This window comes from Geospiza fortis, unplaced genomic scaffold, assembly GCF_000277835.1.
Source record: "Geospiza fortis unplaced genomic scaffold, GeoFor_1.0 scaffold270, whole genome shotgun sequence".
NCBI classification, from domain to species: domain Eukaryota; kingdom Metazoa; phylum Chordata; class Aves; order Passeriformes; family Thraupidae; genus Geospiza; species Geospiza fortis.
In genome coordinates, this window is record NW_005054422.1 from 62,214 (window position 1) to 73,034 (window position 10,821).

The 10,821-nt window shown below is 37.8% G+C and overlaps 1 protein-coding gene across 4 annotated transcripts in view; it reads left to right on the forward strand.

Annotated features, from left to right (window-relative positions):
• Positions 1 to 10,821, forward strand: part of ZMYND11 (zinc finger MYND-type containing 11) — a 61,326-nt gene that overhangs the window by 19,906 nt on the left and 30,599 nt on the right. For 2 of the 4 annotated variants that reach the window (XM_005426729.2, XM_031061699.1), the window contains exon 3: positions 10,617 to 10,661. The exons of the other annotated variants lie outside the window; for them this stretch is intronic. In XM_005426729.2, coding sequence (XP_005426786.1) covers positions 10,617 to 10,661 — 45 coding nt within the window. The remainder of the gene's footprint in view (positions 1 to 10,616; positions 10,662 to 10,821) is intronic. 4 annotated transcript variants of the gene reach the window in all.

Genomic DNA, 10,821 nt, shown 5'->3' on the forward strand with positions numbered 1-10,821 from the left:
GTGGAAGTCAGCAAACACAGGCTGCTCCAAGGAGATAGCAAAGGGACACATTCTTATCATCCCTCCTCCTACTCTTTATTTGATTATTTGCTTGGTGATTTTTTACACTTTTGAAGTTTTGGATCTGAATTTTAGCAGGTGAAAAGATTACTGGCCTTGGTCACAAAACTGCTGAGCCTTTGTCTGTTACTGTAAGAGATGCCTGACTAGAGGATGCCACATGACCTGAAAGTACTGGTTGTGATGGTGACTACAGACTGATGGCTAAATAGTGACAATAACTGAAAGTATAGAGATTATGAAAACACAGCTCTACTTGGAAAAGATTCATTTGATAATCTGTGGTACTTGCTTAGGGGTTTCTAAACATCGGCCCTATCCAATAGGTTGACATAATGATAGATCTATGCAGTAAGGACATAATCTCTGATAGGGTTACCCTTAGCCTTCAGAAAAATTATACTACTTTGCTCTCATTGTCCTAGCAGTATGTTGAAGCTATGGTAAAAAAATTTAGGCAAACCTCACATATTTAGAAATATACAAAAGACAAGCTGAGGTACAAAGACAAAACAATTTGAGGGCATCAGGAGGTTCTTCCAAAAGGACGGCTCATGAAAATTAATGTTCAGAAAAAAAATTAAAAAAAGAAAGAGAATGGTTGGATTTGAGAGTGTAAAATTATTCTGTCAGATACATGTGGGAGAAATATTTTTATGTAAGTTACTAAATTTAAAATGTGGAGTTGGTAACAAAATGTACTGTATTCCAACTGACATTTAAGGATTGGTATCTAAACAAGAACTTTGCTGCAAATATTGTACCTCCAGGGCTTGTGCAGGTATTCATTTTGTTTGCTCATTTGCCATGTTCCCAGATATTTTGCACATTTTCAAAATGTGTTCTCATCTTACAGGCTTTCTTATCTTGCAGATGATTAATGCATTTGCACAAAATAAATGAGAGAAGAATTTATTTTCCATTTTTATTCAGGATTTTAGTTAGGAATTTTGCATTTTTCTGTTTGTTGATGCATTATTATACAATTGAACAAAATCTCTTCAGCTTGTTGCCTTGCAAGGGAAATGTCAGTCCTGAAGTCTGGTAATTTAAGTTTTCTTTTTTTCTTTTTTTCTAAATGCTTTATTTCTATTTCTCACAGAACTTCTGGAATTTGGACATGCTATTTATTATCAGCATAAAAAAAGGTCTTCTTGTTCTTCTTGTGGGTTTAGAAAAAAATTTGTAAATCAGCGCTGTTAACTATGTTTTGAATGCAGTTGACAAGATAGAAAGGAAAGGTAGATCTTCAAGAAAATAAGAATGAATCTTCTTACCTATTCATGACTATTTTCTGTTCTGCCATGATTTTATGTACTTCTATCTGTGTAACATAGTACTGTGTCTAACCCCAAGGAAAGAAATTGAATTTAAGTACTAATGTCCTATGGCTTAATGGGGGGGGTTAGATGCAGTTTTTAGAGTTAGTTTGTCTTACTCACATTTTTCTGCAGACAGTGTGCACTGAGCTATTTTGAGCATTTAATGTGCTAATTCTTCCCCTCATGATTAAAGTCATAAAGCTGCTCTGACCCAGAGAGAGGCTTTATGAATGTATAATTTCAATTTTCCTGTGTTCATGAAGCCAAACAATATTGTGCTCTTCTAAGATGGAGATGTGTTCATAACACGGGTTCATTGTTTGCATCTGATTGCAACATACCCCACAACACTGCTGTGGTTTAAAAATGGTTCATAGTGGCCAAAGTCTCTAATGAGATGTGAAGAGTGAGGCTTCACACTTACTTAAGGCACTGTGAGTTATTTCTTCTCTGAAGAATGCATAAAAGATGATTATATTTTCAAGAGATTATTATTTTACAGAGTTCTGTTTTCTGATCATTTAATTGATTGCCTATGGAAAGAGGCAGCAATTCTTCTGGCTAGTTAAATCCGACTGTGAGGTTCAGTTACAGTCATTCTCCTGTGTATTTGGTCCTCTCTCAATCTAAATTATTGCCTTTCCAATTCTTCCCTCTAAAGATGTTTGAGTTTAGTGAAGAGCAAACTGTTTGGAGGAGAAGTTTCCTTGCTTTTTCCTGCTTTTAGAAAATGTTGGAGATACAACTTGCTTTTCCCCAACACACACATGTATTCTCAATGTGAAAATTCATTCCTGGGGATTTTTCTGGTATTTTAAATTGAGAAAGTACTGGTGCTTGCTCAGAGCAACTCCAGGTACTTCCAAGTCACAAGGCTGCCTAAATAATCCATCTCTCCACTCTGTCTGTATTCCCATCATTGTAACATTTGTTGTAACCCACTGTCAGCACTGTGAGTCTTGAAGGTGATTTTGTTAACCTAAGTGACCTTAGGCACATACCCAGTTATTTTTGTGATTTGATGTGTTGCAGGTTGGATTTTAGTAGGATCAGTCTATAAAAAAGGAGAATTTTTGGCTGTTATGTTTGTGTTAATCTAAATTACTTTAGATTGAGCAAAGGCTTGATTCCTTGCTTGCCATGCTTAATTGCTTTTGTAATTATATTGATTTTTCCATGCTAGGTCAGTATTGGTAGCCAGAAGCTGTTTTTTGAACTGACTATGTCATCTTGAGTCTCCATAAATGTGAAGATAATTGTAAAAAGCTTAAGAACTGTCACTGTGAGAGTTTGAATCTTTTCTGTACATAAAATACATTTTAAATAATAAAAAAACCCTGAACAACAACAGACAAAACCAAACCTCAATCCAAAACCAGCTTGAATAGCTACCAGTTCTAAATAACTAGGCTGAGGAATGGTTTTAATGTGCATCCCATTCTTTTCAGTTAGGGGCAGAAGGATAATATGAAACAGCAATAGTGACAGCCAGTGCCTTCATCATGTGAGCTCTTACAACTGAAGAGCACAAAGAGGAAGAACATGTCACACCAAATGAAGAAAAATCTCCTTCAGTGTTTAAAAAAATTCTCTGTTTGCCTTATCCATCCATATTGCCTTTAATGTAAAGTCCTGTGTAAATTCACTGATCCAAAGCCAAACATAGCCCAAGCCATATTAGTTCATATTTTTTACATATTGAACAAATTGAGACTTTTCCAGACTGGAATGTTCCAGATAGATTTCTGGAACATTCTTCTTGGGAAAAAAACCTCAATTATTGTGAAAGTGCAAGTGTTCTTTACAATTTGGGATTCACTGATGCAAAGAGTTAATGATTGATCCTGTGAGAAAAAATTCAAACTGGCTTCCATCCCTTATTACCACACATCAGGGAGAGTATGAGGAGGCTTTGAGGTCAGGCCACATACCAGCCTGGTCACACAAGAACACTCAAGGATGATGAGCTTCTGAAATTCTTTGAATCTTTTCTGTCTTTCCATCCTTTAAGGACCCATCATTCAGAGCTTAATTTTCCAAAAGACTGCCATGAAATCAATCCTTCATGTGCTAAATGCAATGATTTTTCTTACAAATTATTGTCACAAACTGCAGATGTGATTCTACTTATTAATAAACTAAAAATAAGTGGATTTGGGACAGTTCAGAAAAGCAAATACATTCAAATCATCAAATCAAAGCATAGACTATTTTGTCCTAGAGAAGCGGATTAGAATTCTGAATTCCCAACTTATAGAAGAGAAATTCTTTCTGCATTAAAGCTAAGACCCTCTTCTGTCTTTGCATTAAGGCTGAGAATGGCCTTACAGCAATTCCAGTGGTTCTTGCTGCCTCTAGAAGGGTTAAGAATAGTGAGCAATTCTGCATTCCTTTTCCAATCTTGTTTTTCTCTTCCCATCTGTTCAGGGGTATTTCTTCCTTTTCCTCTGCTCATCCTTATTTTTTGTTCTCTGGAAAGGAAGTTCACAATGTTTGCAGGATCTTCCCATTACTGAAGGTGACACTAGTAGACTCCATCTGACTGCAGAGAGATGCTGCTTCTTTTAAACTGGTGAAACAACCATGTCAGCATCTTCACTTGGCTCTCTCAGCTTTGCCAACTTGATTTTTAAAAATTCCATTGATATAATGCTGTGTTCTTCTTTGAGGCTTTCACTCTCTGTTCTGGAGTTGAGATACTGAAAACATTGTTCACAGATTTCACAAAATGTTCTTTTCTGATTGAAAGGATGTTCTTAAGAATGAGAATTTACCTTTGAATTTGAAGTAAACTAGTCAAACTAGTCTGGAGAAAGGTTCCATCATGGGATTTAAATTATGCTAATAGAATAATGACATAGATCAGTATGTCTTGAGTTTGTTTTTGAAAATATGCATCTTGGGTTTTTTCTACCCTTTTTGTGCCCACTCTGACCTAGTAGTGTTGTTTTTATTAACTTTGTGGGTTCAAAATGCTCTGTATTTCTGGCAACTGATTTGAATCTTTTATTATTGTGTCATGCTGATCACTGAATGAAACTTCATTGAAGCTGATGGGCTTATTAATATTCATGTTTAATTCACAATAAATGCAGTCCCCATGCCTTTGTATCAACTGACAGCTGAAACAATATCAGCCACACCTACAGCACAGGACACATGGACAAGAGATTTGAGGAACCTGTGTAGGATGTTCTGCTGTTGGTTCAGATAAAATGTTTCTGTGTGTGCTGAAACATCACCCTAAAGAAAAACTACAAAATAAGACCAGAGAAGCAATGTAAACGTATTTTAAGCAAGAAAAGGCAAGAAGACCATTTTTGTGCACAGTTCTTGAAAGGAGACTTGGAACTACAAGCAAAGAGATGGTTTATTTCTGGTCTGGATTTACCTTCCTTCTAGGGGAACAAAACCATAATGTGGACATAAAAGGCATTGCACCTGATAAATTCCTCACTCCATCACTGATTTATCTCCCTAATGAAAATAGCCTACAAACCTCCTCTTGGCTCAACCTAAGTCAAAAATTGTGACATTAACAGCAGAGTGAATCCAGTTTCTGAGGACATGAGTTGAAAGTTTCTATTAACCTTGAAATTGGAACGTGAAGAGAGAAAAAAACATTTCACTTGAAATTATTTTCTATTTCTAATATCCTGGAAGAGAAGGCTTTTATTGTCTCACCTTAAGTAATGTACACTGCTACTATCCAAACATGATATTCTTGAGAAGGAAATTGAGATTTATTCATTACTTCAGGAGCACAGCTCATAGGCTGAGCAGATAAGTGTGACAGGGGTTTAAGCAGTCAGTTTGGCTGCTGACATGTTACTACACTTCTTGGAAAAAACTCAGTTTTTTAGCACTGGGATCTAGAGCCTGGCTCTGTACTTTGGGACCTATCACCCCAAATTGTCCAGAACATGGCTGCAGGGTGGGAAGGTGAATAAAAATCTGCCTGTCCTGGCAGGAGTCCAGAGAGATTTGGGTGGCTTCTGCCAGAAACTTAACACTTCTAGGACAAACTGACAATAAATTAATTAGATTAAATTCAGTGAAAGAAAGCCAGAAGAGTTCTGAGAGGGTGTGGAATTCTCTGCAGAACATGAGTCCTCCTGTATCAGTGCATCAGAAGAAGAAGCAGTTAGCAGTGAAGAAAATGGAAATGGATTGTTACAAGCTCAAAATACATGAACTATGGAGAAGGAATTTTGATCTCTCTCCTGACTGGTGGTTTTGTGTTGGTTCTTTTTAGAATAGAAAGAGTTTCTAAAATAAGAGAATTTAAAAACCATGTAAAACAAGAAATTCCAATTAATTGCTGAGATGCTCAAATCTTGGCCATAATTAACAAATAAATAAATAAATGTACTCGAAATAAAGCACGATGCCTCAGTAGTTGTGAGGACATATGAATTCATAATTATTTTTGATTTCTTTGTGATAAAATATGAATAATGAGTACCTATGAAGTGCCCTACAGGGTCAATTTATGGGAATCCATTTTAAAGATAAAGCCCAGGTCAGAGAAGGAAAGAATCTATAAAGGCAACAGATCTGAATGGATAGATTATCCTGTCTGTAAAAGCACACATTATAGCTATCTGCTGTAGTAGTTTTCTAGAAAAAGAAGGAAAAGATAAAGTGAAACAATTTTCACAAAGGGATTCTAGCTGCTGAAGTTTTCCTGGCTTTGAAAGAGAGATGGACGCTTGTTTACTTGCTAAGCACTTTTGATGAGCAAAGGCAGTAGGGAAAAACATAGATGCAAAACAGGAAGAAATATATCTAGTAAACACAGGGATGCAGAAAAACTGCAGGGGAGAAAATAAGCTTCTTTTGGTGCTGAATTTACCCCAGAGCATTGCTCTAGCATTAAATGTAAAGCATGTGATGATCTAAGAAACTTTTATCATTGGAAAGCAATCGTCCTGATCAAATATAGTCCCTTTACAGTAATGATGAAAGGGAAATACTTTATTAAACAGCTAACTCACCATTTACCTGCTGCAAAGATGGAGTAAGTCCTCTGAGCCATCAAGGAATTAATCACACCTTCCTCAGTTTGAAGCCTAACCTTTTCATCATTGTTCTGATGAAAAGATAAAAGCAGATCCTGTAGGCCACTGAAAGGATGTTTACAGGAGGATTCATATTTGCTAAAGAATAGATGGAGCCAGGGATGTGGCACAAAGAGAAGACTGACCCAAAGGGCAGTAGGAAGACTGCTCTCACAGCAGACTAAGGCCTCTGGTGGAAAACACACCCTGTGTCCCCACTGCATTTGAAAAAACACTGGGAATAATGTTCCATAACACAGAATGCTTGTTCCACCCAGGTATTACTTGGTGCATGCTGATGTCTGAGTGGAAACCAGTAAATCTGCCAGAGACCCCTGATAAGCTGGAGATTCCTTACTGGCTGCTGTGCCCAATGGGATAGAACCTGTTTAAAATAGAGGCCAGTGTGCACATACCACATCCACATCCACTTGAACTCTCTGGAAAAAAAAATGGGGTAAGGCTTCCATCTGTGCAGCTCTACAGATAATCAGCCACACTTTGTAAAACTCCTCTTACTACAGAGCAGTTACTTGGAAGTAACAGAATTGCAAAAGCAGTGGATAGATGGGCAAAGGGAGGTATTTCAAAGCTGAGCTAAATGCTGGTGTTGCATTTCTGCAGCTCCTCAGGGCTGTTAACAACCCTGGTTCTCCTGTCCAAGCCTGTTTCAGGTTGCCCTTTGTGTGGGGCAGGGATTCCAGTATTTACACCGTGAGAGAAATAAAAAACAGATAAATGAAGTGAGCAGTAGCTATTTGCAGCAAATGTAGAAGAAGCATTTCTTCAGGTTTTGCACTGGAGGACAGAAGTCTCATAGGTAGTGCACCCCCACTGTGGTTCCTGATAGCTGTGAGTCATAAAGATGTACTGCAAGGTTTTAGCAATTACCTTTAGTAAAGCTCATGTCTAATTGAGAAAGCTTTGATGGAGCAGATGCTGCCTGAAAAAGACAGAAAGGAACTGATTTATTAAGAATGGAAAATGTCTTTAGACAGAAATAGATGCTGCTTTGTTTAATGTGAGTGGGGGCATAGGTTCCTGCAGCATACTCTGAGTCCTCTTCAAGAGAGGACCCAGATACCAGAGGAGAGTAATGAAATGGTAGATCCATCCATGCTAGAATGCAGTACCACCATTTCTTATATAATAAAGGCTTTTAATTTACTGCAGAAAGTTTGAAATATGAAAGATTAAGTAGAGAAGATAGAAATTACTTCCCAACAGGAGATGATGATGGATGCATGTTGCAAAACCTAAGCAAAATCGAAGGTGTGGGAAAAAAGAGCATCATTCTTGTGAGGCATTTATTTCAGTGTATATTTCTACTTGATATGGACTGGTAGTCAATTTTGTTGGGTTCCAATGAAGAGTTATTGAAGGCCAGCAAAGAAACCTTGACATCAAAACCCAAGATTTTAAAAGCTTCTCTCTTAGTTGAAGAGGGGAAAATGTAAAGAACTCTGATTTTAAAGCTGATAGAGGTGAGAAAAGATGGAAGTGTTCCTTATGGCTGCTCCCAAATCCTAAAATATCAGAATAGAGAACATTTACTTCGGAAATTATATCTTTAAATTGGGCATGGCCTATCTCATTATATGTTAAAGAAATGGGAAACTGAGATATAGTAGGAACTCATTTATTGACATTCTTTAAAGGGTTATGAAATAATCATGAAAAGATTACACTAAAGTCTTGGGCTGGTGATGAAAATTACTTGAAATAAATGTAGCATGCAAATACTACTATTTTTAAATAATTTATATTTTTAAAATTATTTCTATCTGCTGGCATGGACTTTGTTGCCATTCTAGATTCCACCACTGTGACAGACCAAAAGTGTTACACGGTGGGTGAAATCTAATGTGTATCTGCTAATACTCTTCCTTTAAACTAGTGAAAAACTGCTCTAAGTTTCTTACCTACTGGGCAGCTGGAGCTCTAGGGACTGTTAAAGCATAGACACCATGCAGGGCTGACAATGAGTTTGTGCACAGGTGGGTCTGAATGAAAATCCAGTGATCTGGAAGGAGCTGTGTGTGCAGGGGTGTAGGGGAGAGAGAGGAACACCACAGCAGCAAAAACGTAAAAAATGCTGGAGAAGCACTTAAAACAGAACACGTGGGGGGGAAAAGTGCAAAGAGTGCTATGGGACAAGTGCCACACAGGAAATGCTGGGAACCATGAACTCTGTGGGAAATTATTTCCTTCATTTACTTTATATTGAAATTAGGACAACAGAACTGTATGTATGTTATTTGTAAATAAACATGATCATGCCAAAGGGGTAACTGACTTATAACTGTCTTTCCCATCTATATGACCCTTTTATTTTTTAGCTGACTGGTTGGGTCCAAAGGATATCCATAATTTGGATTGTTTGGGAAATCTAGTTCAACTGTGTGAAACCAGCAAATCCCCATAAGGGGGAGTTTCATGAATAGAGTTTTGCTTTTTTCCCCCCTCCCTTTTCCTCTCTCCACCTGATAGTAGAGTGACTTAATACCGAGTATCTGGGCTACCATTAAGGGACTTGGAGAAAACAGATTAACAGGTAAGAAATGAGCTATGTTAATGGAATGTGCATTATAAAAAGGTAAAGTGGTCCTTTTAGACAAAGTCTAAGAAAGGAGGTTATACTGTTTTCATGTGCTATACCTACATATAATTTATATGAAAATGAAAATGTATTACTTGTTTTAACATCTTTTTTTTACAATAATTACGGGCTTGCTGTGGTATGGAAGTGACCTAATAGTTACAATTGTGACCTCTAAGTTATTGTTAATTTTACTGTCAGTATGTGCTTCACATCTCCTACTTAATGGTATGCTAATTGTACAGCAGGATGTCACATTCTCCAACATACAGATTCCCTATTTCAATTACAGCTAAGTAAATCTCCATTACTAATGAGTAAGCATTTCTTTTCCATGTACATTTGCATTATAATGGACATTTTCTTTGTGCACTAAAATTATTCTTTCCTTGACAACAACTTTGTATTTTATTTTACAGTAAAGGCTACGACATGATGATTCATTCCTTTCTGTTGGGTTTATCTGTATTTAAATTGTCAAATGCTCTAGATGGCCTGACATTTTCTATCCCATGTTATTTTTTTTCTGTACTTCCAGAATAAATGTATGTATTTGCTTTAAGACAACCTACTTAAGACAAATGACAAAGAAAAGTAAGCTTATGTGCCAGTCATGAGATGTATTTTTGAAATTGTTGCAGTGCTTCACTCACGTTGCTGGGTGAACCTCAGCTATTTATGTCAGTGCAAAGTGACCTTTATGATATAATGTTTGACAGATTTGAATATAAAGAACAAGTGTGACCCATATGATTGCAAGATCCTGCTCTGCTTAACAGAGCGTAGCTCTGGCTATTGCTCACAGTCCCCCAAACCCATTTGCTGTCCTGCTGATGCATAGATCCGTGAGTGCAGCGGGCGGCTGGGCAGGACCAAGGGGGAAGTCTCTGTTGGATCTGATTCTGCAGCTTTGCTGCCAAATCCGCTCCCTCTCGGGGCCAGGCTGGTGCTGCTGAACTTGGGCAGAGGATTCCCTTTGTCTGCAGCACAGTGACCCCGGAGCCCTTCCCTCCCTGTGCCAGGAAACTCAGTCCCTGTGGAGGAGATCCTTCCTCAGCCTGCATGGCCCTGGGAAAATGTATCAGCTTTTATACACAAACAAGGACTGTGAGTTTTATTGATAAAATGATAGCCTAACCTTCGATAATGTGCTGCAAAGATGTTGCTTTGCTTTTGGTGGGGCAACTCCCTGTGCAGTAAATTATGTTAGAAGGATCTTTTTTTAAATGCCCAGAGAAGGTTTATGTATCAAAGAGGGCGCATTAACTAACAATCATTAATATTCTTGATGATTTTTAAATTGGCCTGGTGGTGGGTGTGTATATGGATAAGAACGATGGGTGTTGGGTTCTTTTAATCATATAAGTACGTGGGATATTTTAAAGAAATAAAATGTGGTGAAAGTGTCAGGTAGCATTCCAGGAATGCAGGAGGAAATGTGTGCAACCAGAAGTTAGAACTAACAGATTGATTTCCTGGTCACTGTGCATGAATTCTTTCTAGCCTTGTGTATATCCTGATAATCAGATGGCTTACAGTATAGATACAAAGTTTGTTTTGTTTTTATTTTGAAAGGCCTACGGTATGCAGCCTTTTTCCCAGACAGCAGCAAAAAACAAGGTGAACAATTTTTGCACTATGTGGTTTTGAATTCTGTCATATTTTCTATTACGTTTCTGTCTTCCATTAGGCTAGCTTAGTTTACTCTCTTAGCCACCACCATCATCCATGTCACTCCCGGTCCCGAGTTGGGTGCGCGCCCCGCGTGTCGGGCGGGCTC